This window comes from Nomia melanderi, chromosome 1 (assembly GCF_051020985.1).
Source record: "Nomia melanderi isolate GNS246 chromosome 1, iyNomMela1, whole genome shotgun sequence".
Lineage (NCBI taxonomy): Eukaryota > Metazoa > Arthropoda > Insecta > Hymenoptera > Halictidae > Nomia > Nomia melanderi.
Window position 1 is genome coordinate 24,337,286 of NC_134999.1, and position 21,384 is coordinate 24,358,669.

General features: G+C 39.9%; 2 protein-coding genes and 1 long non-coding RNA gene across 4 annotated transcripts in view; 2 read left to right on the top strand and 1 right to left on the bottom strand.

Moving 5' to 3' along the window:
• The window catches only part of Fur2 (furin-like protease 2), a 527,066-nt gene extending 511,983 nt beyond the window's left edge, over positions 1–15,083 (top strand). Inside the window, exons 7-17 of one of the 2 annotated variants that reach the window (XM_031981166.2) lie at positions 1,031–1,696; positions 2,757–2,973; positions 4,290–4,369; positions 4,484–4,755; positions 6,865–7,052; positions 7,549–7,797; positions 8,993–9,461; positions 10,207–10,406; positions 11,769–12,050; positions 12,455–12,675; positions 13,732–15,083. In XM_031981166.2, the coding sequence (XP_031837026.1) occupies positions 1,031–1,696; positions 2,757–2,973; positions 4,290–4,369; positions 4,484–4,755; positions 6,865–7,052; positions 7,549–7,797; positions 8,993–9,461; positions 10,207–10,406; positions 11,769–12,050; positions 12,455–12,675; positions 13,732–13,839 (2,952 nt within the window). In that variant the 3' untranslated portion in view covers positions 13,840–15,083. Of the gene's footprint in view, positions 1–1,030; positions 1,697–2,756; positions 2,974–4,289; positions 4,756–6,864; positions 7,053–7,548; positions 7,798–8,992; positions 9,462–10,206; positions 10,407–11,768; positions 12,051–12,454; positions 12,676–13,731 lie in introns of both variants that reach the window. The other variant, XM_031981165.2, reaches the window with a different exon arrangement.
• Positions 6,731–7,670, bottom strand: LOC143176916 (uncharacterized). The gene is made up of 2 exons (XR_013001461.1): positions 7,355–7,670; positions 6,731–7,076 (listed from the first exon to the last, which is right to left on the bottom strand). It is a non-coding gene; the product is annotated as an uncharacterized LOC143176916 (long non-coding RNA).
• A 143-nt stretch (positions 15,084–15,226) lies between the features above and the next one.
• Positions 15,227–21,047, top strand: LOC116428930 (polyprenal reductase-like). Its single transcript, XM_031981167.2, has 5 exons — positions 15,227–20,012; positions 20,070–20,218; positions 20,289–20,477; positions 20,589–20,884; positions 20,955–21,047. The coding sequence occupies exons 1-5, from the start codon at positions 19,831–19,833 to the stop codon at positions 21,045–21,047; spliced, it is 909 nt and encodes a 302-aa protein (XP_031837027.1). The 5' UTR covers positions 15,227–19,830.
• Positions 21,048–21,384: the final 337 nt, after the last annotated feature.

Sequence of the window (21,384 nt, forward strand, 5' to 3'; positions counted from 1 at the left end):
GTTGGATTAATGAATTCTTATTTCACAATATGTATATAATGTTTTATTGTACAGAAAAGTAAATATTACTGTTTCATGTGGATTTGTTGAATTTATTTCATGTGTATTTCTTTTTGATGTGGATTATGGAATCGAATTACACGATTTTAATTTACACGACGTTTTTGGGGAACCAATTTACCGTGGAAATTGAGGGTTGGGTGTATTTGATTGTGTATTTTTATGATGTGTGTTTGATACGTATTGAAAACTGTAAGGTAGGTTTTGAGTCCCTAGATTAACGTATAAATGGAATTTCAAGCAAATCGTGTTACATGTGACAACAGTACACTGCAAGAATTGCAAGTAATTAATTATTCTCTCTACTTTCTGCGATACAAAAAAATAGTTCAGAAAAGAATAGAATCTCTAATACAAAAGAAATTAGGAATGAATTCAATAACCCAAAGTTGACAACAGTTTACTGCAAAAATTACAAGTAATTAATAATTCTCCCTGCTTTCTCTGCTGCAAAAGAATAGCTTAGAAAAGAATAGAATCTCTAATACAAAAGAAATTAGGAATGATATTCAATCACCCAAAGTAGACAACAGTTAACTGCAAGAATTGCAAGTAATTAATCATTCCCCTACTTTCTCTGCTGCAAAAGAATAGTTTACAAAAGAATAGAATCTCTAATACAAAAGAAATTAGAATTGAAACTTGAAAACAATCATAACATGCAAAATAGCCAATATCATTCCCCTACTTTTCTTCTACAAAAGAATAGCTTAGTAAACAATACAATCAAAAGAATAGAATCTCAGTATCAAATGATATTCAATAACCACATTCAACAACAGTGCACAGCAATAATTACAAATAATTAATCAATCCCCTACTGTCTTCCACAAAAGAATAACTTAGTAAAGAATAGAATCTCAGTATCAAATGCTATTCAATAACCCAAATTCGCCACCAATACACACCAACAACAAACAACTCCCACCCACACATCAAACAATCCAACCTAACAACAACCTCTCCACAGGGTCGCAAAGGCAAAGGCTCGATCTTCGTGTGGGCCTCGGGGAACGGGGGTCGGCACACGGACTCGTGCAACTGCGACGGTTACACGAACAGCATCTTCACGTTGTCGATCTCGAGCGCGACGCAGGGCGGCTACAAGCCGTGGTACCTGGAAGAGTGCAGCTCGACGCTGGCCTCGACGTACTCCTCGGGGACGCCGGGCAACGACAAGAGCGTCGCGACGGTGGACATGGACGCGAAGCTGCGTCCGGATCACATTTGCACCGTCGAGCATACCGGAACCTCCGCATCGGCCCCGTTGGCGGCCGGCATCGCCGCGCTGGCGCTCGAGGCGAATCCGAGCCTCACCTGGAGGGACATGCAGTACCTGGTGGTGCTCACCTCCAGGTCCGGCCCCCTAGAGAAGGAGCCCGGCTGGATCCTGAACGGCGTCAAGCGGAAGGTGTCCCACAAATTCGGTTACGGGCTGATGGACGCCGGCGCCATGGTCAGCCTCGCCGAACAATGGACCAACGTGCCCCCGCAGCATATCTGCAAGTCAGACGAGATCAACGAGGAGAGGCGGATCGATCCCACCTACGGGTACACGCTCAGCGCGTACATGGATGTCACGGGGTGCGCTGGCTCGCTCAACGAGGTTCGGTTCCTCGAACATGTGCAGTGCAAGGTGAGGGGCTGCGGATGCGAGTCGATGGGATTAGGTTGACGATGGAATGGTTGATTGAAGATTAATCATTTGCAATCGAGAGAATTTTAGTCTCTGATTCGAAACAGCGAACTTAAAATTTTTAATTCAATGTTAACCCTTTGCGGACGAATGTCGATATTTTAGCGAGATGAAATGTTCATATTTGGAAGACTAAGTAGACGAGTGAGTTAATTACTCGAATATCTAGAGATCTGCAGAGTTTCCTATTTTTCTATTGATTAAGCGATTGATGAATCATTTAGTTTCTTCTGTTGAAGGTTTTGTATATTTCTAAGAACCTTCGTCCGCAAAGGGTTAAACTTTGTGTAATGTATCAATGAAACGTCGGAATAAAATAGTTCTGTTAATTTATAGAAGATAATCAATGGTTAATGAATATTTGCAACGAAAAATATTGTCGAGTGCAAGAGTTAATGTTTAATAGAAAATTGGAAAGATATCTGTATCTTCTCCAACATTGTATATTTCCTAATTATTGAGGATATGAATCATTGAATGATTCTTTCTCGTTATATAATATAAGATGAGATAATATCGTTAATATTTAGTCAGAAAGTAATGAATATTTGAATATTCTTAGTGCAAAATTTGAATGTATGAAAAATCTAATAATGCAGGGTAGTTTCTTTAAGATTCATTGAAATATCTAATATTATTCTTGTGCAATATTGGAGCCTACAGAGTTCAAAGGGTTAGGATTTTAATTTTCTAAGCTCGTGTAATATTTTACTATCGACAGTTTGGAAGTTAATTGTTACTTCGTGGTTCCATTTGAAGATAATACATTGATGCAAAATAACTTGCTTGACCCGAACAACATTGATTCTTGTTAAATTCTAGAGATCATCACGTCTCTCTCGTAATTAATGTTAACTATAATACAAGGGGTTGAGAGTCAAATGTATCAAGCAGAAACAAACACTGTCTAAATTGTCACATTGCTAACAACATTGAAACTATCGATATACCAGACGAATATTTATTTCCGAAGAAAGTAGAGCATACATTTATATAACAGGTCTCGCTAAGATTCTTCCCACGAGGTAATTTGAGATTGCTGTTGACCTCGCCGATGGGCACAACATCGACCTTGCTGTTCGAGAGGCCACGGGACGTGCTCAGCGCGAACTTCGATGATTGGCCGTTCCTCAGCGTGCACTTCTGGGGTGAAAAGGCGGACGGCAGATGGACCCTACAGATCATCAATGCCGGGAATCGACACGTCAACTCGCCAGGCAAGTGATTTTCTCATCTTCCGCGTCGTTTAACCAGTTCACTACTTCACTAGTTCACAATCTAGTTAGAAAAACCTCTCGTGCGCGCAATAAAATCAAAAAATGGAGCGTGTACTCGTCGAAGGACATTCGAATGTCGAATTCCTAACAAAATAACTCTTTATCGACCTGCAGGCCGATATAAGCAGGAGTAATTTAATATAATTTATACTAAACTAATTTTAACATTCTTTTGACAACGTTTAGTTTCACTTAATTCACCAGTGGAACTTCTTTTTCGTTAACGTTCTATTTATTTTTTCAGGAATCAGGTGCAATGTTCGTTCACTTCGAATCCAGAATTTATCGAATCACTTTGTAATGTGGTATAAACGTGGAAACACATTCTTTGTCGTGTACATTGTTTAATAGTTTAATTCCGTGTGATGATCTAGGCAACGAGAATCATTTACAATAATATCAGTGGGTGATTATAGATTAACAATACAATGGATTAACAAACAAAGGATTAACCCTTGACCTACGATTGATTTATCAGTTATGATCGATACAACTTTCTTATTTTACGTTGGATGCCATGGGGTCATCGGTGACCTCAACCAAGGTCGTCATAAAATTTATCGTACAGTTTAATTTTCCACTGCTCAAATTAGATTATACCTAGTCAATCATTAGACCTACTTAACACTAAAACTACTGAGCAGTTAAATTGAGTTTTTCAGATTTCTCTATAAAAACTCCAAGAGTGCATTTCTTGAAGGTTTAATTGATTTAGATTTCAGATTAGTGCTGAATCAGTTTGTTCAATCATTTCTCAGAGAAACATTTGTTACCTTTCTAATAATTGCACAAAGACGTTAGGAATGGGTCATTTTGAGGGTCATTACCCAATTCTTATGAATGTAAATAAAATATTATCCTTCTGTTACCGATTATTATAATTCAAAGCAAACATGGCCATAGAATAAACCTAAAATTTCTCTCTCTTTTCAATAAATTATTACTGACAAAGTTATATCGATCACAGTTGAAAAATAAATCATAATGGGTTAATAAAGCTTAGACCTAATAATCTATTAGATTAAACTATAAGCATAACTATCAATGACAGTGCAACAATCATGCAACTACAGTGTTATATCCTTCAAAAAGATACTCACGAAAGCCACCATAGCTTGCAGTAGCCAAAGATTAACCATAAGTCCATAAATAACAGGAAACAACAATCTACAAAAGTGAAAGTACAAAGGCTCGAAGCTCCACGACTCATCCTACCCAACAAACGTCTAACTCCAACTCCTGGCGTGCTGTTGCAGGTATCCTGAAGAAATGGCAACTGATCTTCTACGGCACGGCGACAAATCCCATCAGGATCCGAACACGACAGTTTAACCCGGTACACGCGCATTCTTCGTACGCCTCCGTGCATTACCCATTCCATGTAGACGATGCTCCACTATCGCTGGGCCATCGCGGCGACGCCGACTTCTTTCCTTCCTCTACCTTTCAGGGCTACCAGGGCCCGTACGTCGGCGCCGCCTCCAACGTCCAAGCGTCCGTGGCGACTCTCGACGGCTCCTCGGCCCCTATCCTGACTAACCGACTTCCCGGGGACACGTCCTCCGCATTCGGCTCGCCGCCGTCCTCGTCGCAAGTCGGGGACGACTCGCTGGACGCCACCAGAAAGATATTGCACGACTGCGACCCGCAGTGCGACCCCCAGGGCTGCTACGGCAAAGGCCCCACGCAGTGTATCGCTTGTAAAAATTATCGACTCGACAAGTGAGTATGCTTCTGCTGTCGTTTTCTTCGTTTATAGTCTCTCTATTTGTGGCTTGAGTTTTGGTGTTGGTTGATTAGTGAACGGGTGTCGCGTAGGAAAGGGTTTTGAGAGTTTTATTTGAGATGTTTGTTGATGTGTTTGAAGTTTCTTAGTAAATAAATATATATCTTAGTAAATATCTTACTAAATAAATATATGATTTAGTAAATATCTTGGTCAATAAATATATATCTTAGTGAATATATATCTTGGTAAATATCTTAGTAAATATATAACTTATTAAATATCTTGGTAAATAAATATATAACTTAGTAAATATAAATCTTAGCAAACTATCTTAGTCAATATATATCTTAGTAAATATCTCAGTAAATATATATCTTAGTAAATATACACAGGATTTACCACTAAATAATTCTGCCACAAATTCTGATATTGTTATCTTGATGGAGGTTAATTTTCAACGCTCAAGCTCAGCTCAAGGCCAATTTAAAATGGCACTTCTTGGCATCAACTACGAGAATGAATTAAGTATATTCTGTGACGTAGGCAACTAAGATGATCTTGATCTTTAACACTAGATTCACAGGAGTCAGTTCGACTGATACTGAATTTTATAAACTTTATTTGCTAAACGTTTGTGTCGATTTCGATTGATGTCTGCGTTTAAACTGGTTTCTAAAATCTATGTGAACGAATATCAATTTTTGTGAGGACAATAGAACAAGGAAAATGAATCTCCGTAAATCTAGTGTTAAAGCTTCTTGGGAATCTGATGTATTTGATGATGTCCAGGAGACTTTTATTCGAAACATTTGTCGAGGTGTTTGAGAAATGGCGACAGTTGCGTGACAGAGCCTTGTAAATAGAAGAAGCTGTACCTCTTTCTTCTACCATTTCTGCTGCCTCCGCTCGAATTTGATCCTTCACAGCTCTTAATTCTTCCTTCTTCTCTGCTAGTTCGGTCTCCGCTCGGTCCAACTCCATTTGCAGACTTTGGCCGAAGCTCTCCTAAGTTGAGAAATGCGTTTGAAAAGATTGTAGAGAGCACTACAAACGATTCTTCTTACCGATAACACCGAAAACGACATAATAATATAATATATTTTGAAAATATCTCGACGAAGGATTAACCATTTGCGTCTTCTAAACGCGAAGCTTACTTTATACGTCAGAGACGCTCAACCGAAAGTCTTCCAAGCTTTCGATCGAAATTAATCTCCGACCGACGTTGCCGAGCAACGCGTACTGCAATTTGCGTCGAGCAAATCATCGGTGACCGACGCGGCATTTAACGCGTTAAAAATCCGACTAAGGAATGTTAATAAAATTCAATATACGTCAAATTGACGCGCCCCGTAAATCCAGCGTTCGTCGCGCGCAAGTCCTTTGTTCCTTCTTTCAAATAAACGGCGCTCGTTCCGCGTGCGTAATAACGTGTCCAATAAATTCCCGCTGTTCTTCGAAACGAGAAACTTGAACAGCTAATTCCGCAAAGTTAAAGCAATTGCCGCGTGCACCGTGTCTGTCGCGCATTCGCGACAAACGAAACTTCCGCTGGGAACGAAGCTATTCTTTCTATCCCGACTCGTTCATACGCGAAATCGTTTGTTCTGTGGATAATTGCTCCTTAGCATTCATCGCGGTTGATTATAAACACAGGCAACAGACCCTGCATCACGTGCATAAGCGTAATTACTTAAATCCTCGCATACCGACGTCCTCTCGGAAAAGATCCACGGTTCGTTCGCCGGTAGAATGGAAACGTAACGTTTTCTGATTGAGTAGACTTGTATTCTACTTGTTCGTAGAGTAGTAACCAGATTTTGAATTGTAATGTGTTTACGAAACTATATGTAGCATCGAAAAGCATTAACACTAGAACTAAGAGTCGAATTAACTTCTAGAGATTTTTCTGTAGGAACTGCAAGGCATCTGTTGAGGTTTCTATTAATTTACAATTCAGTGTGCGCATTGAGTTTTACAGAATTTCTTTAATATTCTTAGAGAATGATCCGTTGCTTTTTTAATGATTGCAAACAGAAGAAATCAGAAGTAAGTGATTTTGAGTGCTAGTTCTAGCGTTAAAGAGACAACTACAATTTCAGCACGTGCGTGAGTCGCTGCCCACCGAGGAGCTTCCCGAACCAAGGCGGCGTCTGCTGGCCTTGCCATGAGTCCTGCGAAATCTGCGCCGGTGCTGGCCAGGACTCTTGCCTCTCCTGCGCACCTGCTCATCTGCGTGTCACCGATTTGGCAGTGTGTCTGCAGCAGTGCCCCGAAGGATATTACGAGAGTAAGCGAGGAAACTCCACTCCCACTGTGCTAGAAAGAAATGAGGAAATTCAGAATTAACCGTTCGAGTCCCACCGGTTCTCACAAAAGTTCCAAATAAAAACTACCAAGCAATCGCGCTTCTTTCAACTCAATTCAGAAACTTACTTAAACTTTTCTTTTGTCACAAAAACAAACGTTAAATATCGTGATCGTTACATTCTTCCAGTCCTAGGCAGGTAATAACAAAGATAAAAAACGAATTCGAAGGAAAAGAAATAAATAAGCTTCATCTCTTTCGTTTCAATTTAAAAACTCACTTACACTTTTCTATTGTTGCAAAAACAAACGTTACATAGCGTGATCGTTAATAAAAACGAATAACTCGAAGGAAATTGCCAGCGACTGACACTTCTAGGCGGCGCGACGTAGAACCGCTATCTTGTCGCTCGGGGCTCGGGCGGTTAACCGAGCGAACGAAGTTTCCGTAGCTAAACGGGAGGATCTTGCATTTTCAGACACTGAGAACAGCACATGTGTGCCCTGCGAAGCGAACTGCGCGAGCTGCCAGGATAGGCCGGATAAGTGCACCAGTTGCGAGCATCACCTGGTAATGTACGAAAACAAGTGTTACGCGGCGTGTCCCCTGTACACCTACGAGACGCAAGATTACAACTGTGCGCCGTGTCATTCGTCGTGCGAGACCTGCAACGGCACCACCGAGTACCAATGCATCTCCTGTCGGCCCGGATTGTTTTCTCTGAATGGTAAGTAGCCGAGCACGCGGTAATCGCTTCGGAGAATAGACTCAGCTTGCGCCACTTTGCTATCTACTTTGCAACGTCATTTTCCACCGGTTGCTATCGATACTACGAGATTGTCTTAGCGACGATTAAACGAGGAACTTCAGTGGATCAAGTCCCGTCGAGTATGTATAAATGGACTGTACGTGTTGCCGACTGTCGCGCTAAGTGGCGGGAAGTTGACTGCTCCACTGGATCGTGGCGAGTTGACTGTGCCACTGACTAGTGCGAAGTGTTGAAATGTACGATGCGACGATGACTATCGCACCGAGTGCCGAGAAGATGGCTGTCCCGCTGGGTCGCGAGATGTTGACTGTCCCGATGACTCGCACGAAGCGTCGAAATGTCTCCTGGTCCCCGACCGCGACTTCTCGTGCCGGGTCGAGCGCGCTGAGACGTCTTTTGGTTCACTCCGATCAGAGTGTCTTTGCTTTTGCTACAAAATACCGGTTAACGCCCTCTAACCACCCCTTTCCGAGCGGGGCGAGGGCAGAGCACGACTATAGGGTTTCTCGAAGTTCCGATGGGACGCGGAGATTTCCTTCGGGCCGACTCTCGTCTGGAAGGGCCGTTATGCACGTGTTCTGGCCGACCCTTCGGAAAATCCGAGTTTGCGACCTGCTCGGTCATTAAGACGAACGAAACGAAACTCTAAAGCTAGGCTCGGTTAAATTTTACAGTTTCCGAGTTATCGGAATAGAAGAGGAAGCGATTTGCTTGTAGGAATTGACTCGATAGTATAGTCTGACAAAGGCAGGGAATTGATACAGTGGAAGCTAGATAGAGACTTTGATGAAAATCGAGGGTAAGAGTGCAAGGGATGCACGTGTCAAATGTAAACGTGCGATGAAGGAAATTTGGAGTGGAATTATTTTGGTTTTACTTTGTTACATGTAGTACCGATGGAACGGTGAGAATCTGCTGGTCAAAATGAGTCCAAACACGACGTAAATCAATCTAGTTTCACGATTCATAGAATGCAATGGATTGTATGAAAGTCAAAATGACTAAAACTTTATCGCAAGGACAAATACCGATTGTAGAAAACGAAACTCTAAAATATTCAAAAATAAACTCTCCCGTTGTCATAAACTGAAGTCCGAGAACCTCTAATTATCACAAGAACTCAGTGTGTAGTCCACGTTTCTTTGAATCCCAGGAACCTGTCGAGCGTCCTGCCCAGCAGGCTTCAGCGCAGACAAGAAGCGCCGAGAGTGCGTGCCCTGTCCACCGGGATGCGCAACCTGCGCCACAGCGACTTGCACGAGCTGCATCGACGGCTGGAGCGTCAACGAAGAGGGTCTCTGCGCGCCGGAGCACCGCGACCGCTGCGATGTCTCCGAGTACTATGAAAATGGCCACTGCAAACCGTGCCACACCTCGTGCAAAACCTGCGCCGGGCCCACCAAAGACAACTGCATCTCCTGTCAGTCCTCGCTGCTGCTCCAAGGGAAACGCTGCGTGTATCAGTGCGATGACGGGTATTATTCCATGGCGCAACCCTCGAGACCGGTCTGCGTGCTCTGCTTACACACTTGCAAGACCTGTGTGTCGCGCTTGAACTGCACCGCCTGCCAAGACGGTCTGCAGCTGCAGAGCGGCGAGTGCAGGTCCTCTTGCGCACAAGGGTGAGTTTCTTGAGTTAGCACTCTAGATTTTGTAATCTGTCAGTAATTGTTATGGTACCGTGAAGATTGAAGGGTTGTGACGTTTTTTTGACCTTTTGTTTTCGGTGTTAGTAGGATGTTTGTGACATTTGATGATCTTTTGAGATTCAGTACAATATTTGGTATTACTGGTGCTACATTGGAGTCTAGAGTTCAAAGGGTTAACTAAATATAATATGTTTACGTTATGCAAGAGGAGACTAATTGGATTCAATAGATCTTAATAGAAACTAAACCTTGAAAATACTTAGATTTATCCCTTAGGAAATCTCTCATTAGAAAATTCAACATTTTTCAATAGACAACATTCGTTTGAAACGATAAGTGAAGAAACAAAGTAATTATTTCAATATTCCACATACTGGATTACACAAAGCTTAATATTGTTCCTTTCACGTTTAGTTTTCCATAGTTCTGTGTTGCATCTTTCCTAATTGCTATAACATTGAAAATGTTAAATCTGATTCCAGTTGATAATCAATTTAAAATAACACAATATCTGAGTTTGCTATATATAGTGACAAATTTATCTCACTGAAACTTGCCGTAACATTGAAAGAAATATTCAATTTGATTCGAACTGATTGTTTATCTATTATACATATTGCACAACAATATGGTGTTTATATATTTCTATACATAGTGATGTAAATTGATTTCTGTACCGGTTCTCTCGCGAGAGAGTAAGAAGAATGCTTCTGTGCAGGTATTACAGCGATCGAGGTCAATGTGCCAAATGTTACCTATCCTGCAACACGTGTTCCGGGCCGAGGAGGGATCAGTGCGTGACTTGTCCTCGCGGTTGGCAATTAGCAGCGGGAGAATGCCACCCCGAGTGTCCCGAAGGTTTCTTCAAATCCAACTTCGGCTGCCAGAAGTGTCATCATTACTGCCGCACCTGCAAAGGTACAGTATTAACAGGGTCTACTATGATACTTAACATGTCCCGTGCTGAATGCTGAACTTTCCGTTCAAGCCATTGGGTATTGTCATTGTAAAACCAGTCAAATGACTGGTCTTTAGCACAACTTATATTTTTTAATATAGAATGATGATAATAGCCAATTAGTATACAATTATAGTTTCTTTTATTTAGAAGTATACAATTTACATTTTATTCGTTTTCACCGCATTTTTTACAAATAGGTTTGTCGATTGTACATTTCCCACGCACGTACTTTTTACATTTTAGACAGATTTTCTTAGTCTTATTGTTTGCACAATATCTTATTTGGCATGGTTTCTGTTTGCGTGAACCCGTACTTGTATTTGCGACGGGTGTTGCTTGATTTTCTTTGCCTAAGTTCTTCTGCCAATCGAAAAAAAAATTCCTGCCTCGAAATTTCTTCTCCCGTGGATTCTTTCTATAAAATCCATGTGTTTATCCCGGCTAAATCTGGGATATTGAAAAACACCTATAAAGGCCATCTTCGACATTTAGATTTGACCGATTTTACCGAGGCCGATAAGCGAGCGAGAACTGTAAACGCTTGGAAGTGCCGTAAAGCAATCCCTGAAAGGCACTTTTTGGCTAAAATCATGCTGCAACTGCATTATCTTTCGTTTGCAACGACTTTATAGCCTCGGAATCGAGTCTTCGAGAGAATACTATTACAAAAAGATACAAATCGTTCTACCGGTCAAATGACCGGTCGCGGTAGGCAAGGCAGACTACAAATTTTTCTCAGAAAATAAACAATAAAAAAGGAGTGAATATTGAAGAATGTTTTACACATATTTTAGGAAAACTCGTGGAGTATAAAGGCGATTCAATTACGTCGTCTATAGGAAATTCTAATCGAAATTTAAAAAACAGTCATTCGACTGGTCGCGGTAAGAATAGTGTTAATTATATTGACAGATTTTTAAACATCGATCGAACGGAAACTTGTAATTTATGAAAAAGGAGAAGGAACTCCATTTTGTAATTTTACTTTGCAATTGTGCGATGTATCTGTAAAATGTTACCGATTTTAACAATGAAACTACCAGACGAGTAAAACTGATCCACTCCTGATGTCCCCTTTTCGCAATTATTAATTAGATAATAAATGTTTCCCTGGAAAATTGTTATAGAAATAGACACTTCAAACAAATTCATTTTACATATAATTGTTTAAAGAGCAAAATCGATGTTAACCAATTCATATTTCCTTTCAATGATCAAATCTTCATTTATTTCCATAAACACGCGATTCTCCTTTGATTTCATTTGACTGGTCGCGGTAGGAATAGTGGTAACAGTTAAATAACACAATCCTGTTACAGGGGAGGGGCCTCTCGAGTGCACGTCCTGTCCCCAGCACTCCATGCTGGAAGGCGGCCTGTGCATGGAGTGTCTCGGCGCGCAGTATTACGACCCCCTGACGCAACTCTGCAAGAACTGCCACAGCGACTGTCGAAGATGCACGGGCCCCGGTAAATTCAGCTGCGCGGCCTGCTCGCCGCCTCTGCACTTGGACAAGTTAAACAATCAGTGTGTACCCTGCTGCACTGGCAACGAGAAGGGGCCGCAGGCTGAAGAGTGTTGCCTCTGTGATCCTGAGACTGGTAATGTCACCTCTAACTTAACACATCGAGCGCGGGATTCTGAGTCTATCACTTGAGCACCGGCCCCGATAATGCGGATTTCTCGACCACTCGTTGATCAGATACAAGCGAATAAAGTCTTAACACTTAGGCGACCTAAAAAGAACTATAACTACAACCTCCTCCATTACCTCCAATTGAACTCATTCAATTGATTCGGTTAGAATCTGTATTTTGTAAAAACAAGAATTGCAAATAATCCCACTTCAAGACTTACGAAGTCAAAAGAAAAGAGAAATAAAATAAAAGGCAATAGCTAAGTGAAAAGTGAGAGATCTCATTCGGTTAGCTAAGTGTTAAAAGAAAGTTCGAGGGAATTCAATGGAGTGTATAGGTTTCTCAATGATTTTGGTTGTTCAATGCAGGCGGCTGCAGGAACAGTTCACCAGCTGGCAAAAGGCGAGTGCCCGGGACAGAGTTCGTTTCAGCTGACACGTCCATTTCGGAGGTGTACGCACATTACGAGGGAACAGCGAGCGATAAAAGCGATTCAGCGTCACTGGCCATCACGGCGACCACCACCATAGCCGTGGCCATTTGTCTGGTGTCCGTCGCCTTGTTCGCGACTATCTTCATCGCTCTTCAGGTGTGTATCGATTACTGGATTCGTATCAACCCTTTGCGCGCGAGTGTCTTTTCTGCGAGATGAAATTTTTTTTGGAAGACTAAGTTGCAGGCAAATGATGTAATTTTTGAAGAGATCACATAGTTTCCTTGTTTTTATGTTAATTAAGCAATTTATGTGTAATTCAGCTTCATCTGCTGAAGATTTTATTAATGTTGTATTATTAATATTGGTTTATTAATATTGTATATAAAATTTTATAATTTTGGTATATCAAAGTAAACGGTGACTAGATTTCAATAGACAACATTCTTTTGAAACAAGTTAAGAAACAAAGTAATTATTTTACACAAAGCTTAATATTGTATATAAAATTTTACAATCTTGGTATATCAAAGCAAACGATGACTAACAGTCACCTCTCAAGGATCAACAGAACTTTGCATATAAGAGCTAAGAAGGCACAGAAATGTTCCTAAATTTCATTCACTGATAATTAGCAATAAAGAAAGAGAAGATCATGTTCATCAAGTTTGTAAATCTTAATAGAAACAAAACCTTGAAAATACTTAGCTTTAACCCTTGGAAATCTTCCATTAGAAATATTCAACATTTTTCAATAGACAATATTCTTTTGAAACGATAAGTCAAGAAAGAAAGTAATTATTTCAATATTCCACAAACTTCTGGATTACACAAAACTTAATATTGTGTATAAGACTATCATTTTGAGTCATCTCTGAAGGATCGACAGAACAGATCACATAAAATCAAACAAGAAGGCATAGAAATGTTCCTAAATTTGATGTTCATCAAGTTTGATTGTAGATCTCAATAGAATCAAAACCTTGAAAATACTTAGCTTTAACCCTTGGAAATCTTCCATTAGAAATATTTAACATTCTTTTGAAACAAGAAACAAAGTAATTTTACACGAATCTCAATATTGCATAAGACTATCATATTGAGTCACTCTGAAGGATCAACAGAACAGATCACACAAGATCTACCAAGAAGCCCCAGAAAGTCTAAATTACCCAACGATTAAACTGTAGCCACTTCTATGTCCATTCATAGACGATGTCGAGTAGAAGAGAAGCGAACAAGGGTTACACGCAGCTGGCGATGAGGGTGGAACCTCCGGACGATGTTGACGCGGACGACACGACGGAGCTGATGACCTAGACCCACAAATCAAGCCCAGCGATGACAGGACCTCTCGTCAAAGAGTTTGACGAAGGTCGACCAGTCCCGATCACGACAGATCGACGCGTTTGCGTGGCGTCCACAGCCGAAGAGCGGTCCAAGTGATTCGTGGCAGAACAGGAAGGATTACCAGCAACCAGCCGAAGAGAACATAAGGTATATAAATCGAAGAGGAGGAATCCGTTCGAGGAAACAACGCAGAGAGGACAAAGGAACAAGAAAATTCGAAACGTGATAGTAAACTTTCTTTTCGCACTGTACGAAGTGTGGCTGTTCACTTAATTGATAGTGCGGTTGCGTGCGCGTCCGTGTGAATGGTGAACGAGATGTCTAGGTGCGAGTCTTTTCCGAGCGGTCAGGCGCGTCGCTGATCCTTTCGAACGCCGAATAACTGCGATGGAACACGAGAGCGAGCGAGCGAGAAGGGTAACGGACATTATAAAGTGCCTGATCCACAACACCCTCACGACCGCGCTTCCGTCTGCCCATTTTTACAACCTTTTATCAGGACCACGTCGAGCGACCGAGCAAATCGCGTCTCGATCGGCGATATCAGGGGAACCGGACCGCGGATGTGTCGTTCAGCTTCGAAATTCGTTGGTTCGTTCGGACGTATTAATAGAAAGTATTCATTAACGTTACACTATGGGAAAATGGTAGCGATAGGGGGCGGAAATAGGAAGACGGAAACGGCGAACGGGAAATCGACGGTACGGATAGAGTAGACACCTTTCCCCTCGCGACAGAGTTTGTACAGATTCGTTCTCGCGCGGCGAGCGGCCCGACGCGTGTATTCAGTCATTCCGTCATTTTCAGTCAGCGAATGTGCATTTTTATAACTGTTTGTTGTTATTGCTGCATTGTCTATGTGTTTTGTTTTGTTTAGTGGACTACGTGTTTTCGCGTTCCTCCCGCTTCGTTCTTTGTTTTATCAAATGGGGGAAAATGATGATGATGTAACGGGGTTGAGAGAGGAATCAGAGATTGGAGGATAGGAAACGAATTCTAACGCGATCGACACGCGAAAGCAGTGAATCGGTACCTTCAGGAGCTACTGTCCGCGCCTACCGTGTGAATATTGAATTTCTCCTCGTGATTTGATATAAAGCTATTATTGTACTTTTATGATGAACGCGATTATAAATATATACATATATACATATATATATATATCTATATACACACATACTCAGGCGTTTAAATATATTCTGAGTTCGTGTTCCCATTGAATTGTCATTGCTGCGTTTCCCGCTTCACTGTCTCCATTTATCCACAGCGCTGCCTGCTCTCGTCGTCAGCTGAGGTAAATACCTTTTTAATTATTTGTCGTTGCGGATATGTATATTTAACTGTTTATCTTGAAAGTGGCATTCATTCTTTGAAAGTTGTGAAGTTTTTTGAAGATTAGTTGTAATTGTTAGAATTCTAGGTAATGTTTTTTTAATGGTTTCTTTGTCTTTGTTAAGGGTTGAGCCACTTTCAAAATAAACTGTTCAATATGATTGATTTAACACAGATTTGTAAGCTGGTTTTGTTGGAATAGGGAAGCAACTGTTAACTGTTGAAGACTAAAACGCATTTTTGTGAAGAGTAACTAGTATTGCCAGAATATGATGGTCTCTTCATCTTTCTTTAGAAGATTGAGCCACTTTCAAGATAAACTGTTCAATATGCTTGTATTTATCACAGATTTGTAAGCTTTTGTTATAATAGAGAAGCAATTGTTAACTGTTGAAGAGTAAAACGCATTTTTGTGGAGAGCAACTAGTATTGCATTTTTCTAGTTTTCTAACGCCTTCGATGGCATTTGAAGGTAGAGAAAATATTTGTATTAAAGTATCGAAGATTTGGAACAGACATGTAATCGAAATTAAACATTGCAATTTACAAGAATGAAGATGTTTACAAGATACAACAGATTTTGGTAGTTCAAGTAAGTTTGGTAGTTAAATCAAATTTTGAAGAATAATCTGTATAATTTAGGTATAGCTCAGATTATCAGTCACTCGAAAATTTTTCCATCATCCTGCTCTCAATTTCCAAATCGTGCAAAGGAGATTTCACGATAGAAATCGGTATCAGAAATTAGAGAGCATTGCCAGCATGTTTACAATCTTACAAATCAAAATCTTAAGTGCCAACCGATTCACTTCACACGTTCGTCATCGAGTTCCGCGTACTTGTTCCGAGTTCTGCGATTTTTCAGTTCGAAACCGGACAGAGCCGGAATAAAAATCGTGATATATCGAGTCCCGTTGAAGGGGAGACGCGACGTTTCTTTGCGTTTCCTGATGCACGAAGAAGCTGTTGAGACGAGTGAAAAATCGAGGATTATACTCCGAGCAAAGCTATGATTTATAGATCCGCGCGGCGTCATGATTCACCGTCTGCTCTAGGTTTTGCCGGTATTTCGTCATCGCGTCGAAATATCCCGATGCATTAATCACCGGGCCATTTCGACAGATGACGAAGCGTCGAATTTGCCACTTAAATATGCATGCGGCCCTACGCTACATTAATTCCATATACGCGGGGAAATGAATTACTCGAACGCCATTACGTCGGTAATGGATTCTATTACGTCGCGCCGCTTTCTTTTATCTATCCGTCACGGTTAGACAACCAACAATTGACAATATTGTTGCGCGATTGATGGCCGATGGGCAACGACGTAATCGTGTTAATCCATTAGGCCTCCGCGAAATGTCGGATAGTCGAATATTGATTGATGGCAACGTCTAACAGTCGAATGTCAGATGTGCAAGAAACACAATATGCAGTATTGTTGATAATATAATCAAGGAATTTTTCTAATAAATTCACGGAGAATAATTAATCTTTAACTCGAAATATTCGACGCCGACACAGTGCGGCGTAATGGCCGCTCGCCGGGCGAAACTCGGTAACTTCACGCTGGAACTTCGAAATTCAGCCATTTTGCAATCTATTTTGCAAGTATTTTGATCTAATTACTCGGTAGATCTAGTATTGATGGAAAATTGTAAGGATTTGACCTTACACCAACAAATGTCGACGTTTCGAGATGAAATGTTCGCATTTCGGAGACTAAATCGCAAACAAATGATATAATTATTCCAACAGCGAGATATCGATGCATAGTTTCCTTCTTTAATTACTGAAGCAATTATATAATTTAGCTTCGTCTGCTGAAGATGCTAAAACTTCTTACTTTCCGAATCGAACATAATAAACCTTATGAATGATTGAATCATCTATCCAATTCTCGTTTCGCAATTTTTAAACAGGTTTCTTAACGTTAACAGATACTTCATTGCTACTTCAACTCTTCGTCGAACGCAGTATCGGCTAAAGCAGTTGGAACAGCGAATTTCCCGACGAATTCCTGCTAATTCGCAGCAAATTACGTCGAAAGGAACGGCTTATACTAAATCCCCCGAAAATAATCACAACTAATGACGCCGGGGTAGATTACACGGTGTTAAAGAAGCTATACTGCACACGTTACAACCGACGATCGACGTCAAGGGAGGCCCTGATATATGTCGCGCCGATATACCGATCGAGATAACGGGTTCCCCGATAAATTCGGTAACGATAATTCGTGCGCCCCTACTTTTATCAGGCTGTGCGTCGTAGCGTAAGCGGATATCGTAAATTCGTAAAGGCAAATCCCACTTGCTGCGCGCATGTGCGACGGTTTTATCGCCGTATCACTTTAATTATATCGGCCGCGACTATCCTGCGTCAATCTGCTCCAATTTTCGATCTGTATCTGCGAAAATTATTCTTCTATAGAACTTTCTAATCTTCTCGATAGAGATATTTTGGGTAGCTTAATTGACTTATAATTCAGTTTGGGCAAAGTCACCTTTCGTTTCTCGAATAATTTATACTTTTCAGCTTTAATAAAAAGTAAGCAATAATTGACTTTCTGAAATTTCTCAGAGAAACTCCAAGAGTCTATTGAGAATTAAATCAAATTCTTCAACAATTACTCAGAGAAACATCTGTCTTAACACTAGAACTACCGAGTACTTAATACAATTAATATGCAATTTCTGTACAAATTGTAACAGTAGATTATTTTCAGTTTCTTCAGACATTCATTGGAGTATTCAAATGAAACTATTTATTTTCAAAATAATTTCGAATATTCAATGCTTCAAAGATGTCAATAATTGCTAAACAAAAGAATCGAAACTAGTCATTTTGACTGTTACGGTAGTTCTACTGTTAACAATTGCAAAAGGAAGAAATAAGGAACATTTTCACTCTAGTTTTAGTGTCAATTCGTCACCCTCCAAGCAAATTGAACATTAAGGAAAACTGAGTTCCCACAATTTAGAAACACCCTGTATAACTAAAGCAATACATGACTTGTATCTCAATAATATCAAACAAGGCAAACTGAAATATTTTTCAAACTTACACATTTTTCAAAAACAAAACCTATACTTCCTCAAAACATTCGCTGTATTCAACTGAAAGAAAATTAACCCTTTGCGGACGAACGTCGAAATTTCGAGATGAAACGTTCAAATTAGGAATACTAAATCGCAAACAAATGATTCAATTACTCGAATGCCCAGTCAAATTGAATTACTATAGTTCATTCAATAAAACGACGATTATTTGAAAACATTTCTATATTATACATAATGTTACCTGATACGGTGACATTCAGCTGGATGATGCAATAATAATAATAATGCAATTCAATCAAATGATTTAATACCATATCTCTTCCATTTTGTATATTTTGCTGTACGAAATCATGCGGCATTCAACGTGTTAATTACTCGAACAGCAAGATTAGCATGTAGTTTCTGTTTTCGCTATTACATAAGCAATTAACGTATAATTTAGCTTCATCCGTTGATTTTCTACATAAGAATCTTCGTCAAGGGTTAACCCCATAGGCAGCAAGAAATAGCTTATTCCGTCAAATTTCTTCTTCCTCCGAAGCATTTCACTAGCGGAGCAATCGGAGGCAGCTTAAAATTCGAAAATTTCATCCATTTCCTCCGGCCGCCATGCCGTACGAACCAAGAAGCCGATTAGACGCGCCGTAATAAAGGAGAATCGAACGCTTTATTAGGTACATCGCGGAGAAGTAACAGAATTCCGGCGGAAAAGTGAACGGGACGCGATCAGATCGGAAGCAACTTTTAAAGATACGAAATAAGGAGCAGGCAATTCAAAGGGGCGGCCGCCGCGCTCGCGGTAAAAGGAAGCGGAGCATTATTGGCCGTATCCGAGATAATGCGACCCTTTAAATTCTTTCGCGACTGAAATTGCAGCTTCCCGGCTCGCCGCTAAATTCGAGTACGTTTCTTATTGATTTATTAGGGAAATGAAAGGTAACTTTAGCCACTCTACGCGCAATGGCGTCTGCGAGTGCGCCATTTTGTCGGCCTCTCCGAGACGTGAAATGGATGTTCGAAAGTGCTTTGAATTTATTGCTTTATGTTACTTAATTATTGTCCGTTTGGATGTTATTTGGATGGTCCGTGTTTTGAATTTATTGCTTTATGTTAATTATTGTCCATTGACATACATTGCAATGCAAATTTTAAAGGAAATGTTCCGTTTGGTTAATTAAACTTTTTCGAATATGAGAAATCAGTGAATGCAAATTAGTTTGAGGTGTTACTGTTAACAGGTTTATCTTGCTGAATGACAGCGTTATTCGACGTCATGTTCCGAATACTAAATACTATGTAAATCATTCACAGCAAGAAATCAGGCCTAAGTATTAATATATGCACTTAGATAGTGACAAATGCACAATAGAACCTCAGGCTGCTTATTTAAATCTCTGCGTAAAGTGGTTTTTAATGATTTTTTATCAATAGTTCTCGGTCCGATGGTCAGGTTTAATCGAATCAGTATAAATGGTACTCAGCGAAGAATTCGTCGTGATTTCCGGAAGAATCTTCCGAGTGTAAACAAGATCCGAGTTATAAGTCCATAATATTTCGTTCGAAGATGCAAGGGAATTTAGTACAGACTGTTTTCAGTTTTATCGCGATACTCGCTGGTTTTTTCGGCTTGCTGATTAACTTTGTGGAACCCTATTTACCTGGTTTGATAAGACGTGTATATTGTTATGGCAAGTTTCCTCGTAATACTTACCAGCCACCTAGAATCAAAGTAGAAATACCTAAAAGGTGAGCAAGGAAAATATAACAATGCCTATTTAGTGGTAATGAATACTAATGTTTTAGATGGTACAAACATTGCTATGTTTTCGCTGCGCCAACTGTGAGTTACATATTGTATTTGGTAATTGGTAAATATATGTGGGATGGTAACGTACCGAAAAGTGTTACGTGGGTACTGAATGTGGGTTTAGGGACAAACAGGCAATCATTAGGTAAGTGCAGTCTAATTATTAACAGTTATGCAGTTATTTTTTAATTCCCATTTCGCAATTACACTTTTAGTGTCTCCAGAAAATACATTAATAGCTATCTCGGCTTTAACTTTTCATTGTTGGAAGCGATTTTATGAAACACACTATGTAAATGTTTTTAGTGATAGCAAGATGAATATATTTCATTACATGATTATATATCCTCATTATGTGGGATGTTTGACATGCATTATAGGAGAATCTGAAGGATTTGTTGAAGGTAATTTTGTTCTCAAGTGTTTAACATTCTTTTAACTAGCATTTCTATCTAGCTGTACTGTGACACTAAATTTGCTGTTACATGCGAGTGTTCTTGAACTTTTTATTGCAGGCTCTGAAGGCCATCTTTCCTGGAGAAGAGTTACTTATTCTAAACTAATTTGTGCACTGGTTATTGTGTTAGCATCGTATACTCAACTTAGAACAAATTATATTCTTAGTAATTTGCGGAAAGATAAAAATGGTAAAGTCACTTCTACGGAGCATAAAATACCATATGGTGGTCTTTTCGAGTATATATCAGGTGCATTGCAGATTTCAGAGATAACTGTTTATGTGTGCTTGTCAATAATTTTATGGCGAAGCTCTTCTTTTCATTATATCACGACATGGGTCTTAATAAATCAGGTATAAACAATCCCATTATATCAACTATGCATACTAGGAACTATTTACATTTATTTCTTCCTTTTTCCAGACATGTACCTCGATATTAACGCATAGGTGGTACTTGAAAACGTTTAAAAATTATCCAAAATCAAGGAAAATTCTAATACCTTACCTCTTCTGAATATAATTATAATTATTTAAAATATTTGTTAAATGATTATATCGTTTGTAACGTTAAAGGTTTTTGTATTTCAGGAATGTATACATAAACAATGTTAAAGAATGTATACATAAATATGTTATAAATGACCTTAAACATTCATTTATTTTACGATATTACATAATTTATTTTATCAACAATACCGTACCGACTGTCATTAAAAATCTCCATTTTTTCCACTGCCATGTCCTAAGTCGATATGGCAGAACGTCACATGAAAATGATAAGTCTATGTAGGTAACCCATCGACCACGTGACAAAAATTAACATTGGAGTCCAATCTATACTGTCTCTGTTC

Coding starts and splice junctions, on each gene's coding strand:
- LOC116428930 (XM_031981167.2), top strand. CDS start 19,831: ATGCAAGGGAATTTAGTACAGACTGTTTTCAGTTTTATCGCGATACTC. Junction 20,013..20,069: donor AAAGTAGAAATACCTAAAAG/GTGAGCAAGGAA, acceptor CTAATGTTTTAG/ATGGTACAAACATTGCTATG. Junction 20,885..20,954: donor CATGGGTCTTAATAAATCAG/GTATAAACAATC, acceptor TCCTTTTTCCAG/ACATGTACCTCGATATTAAC.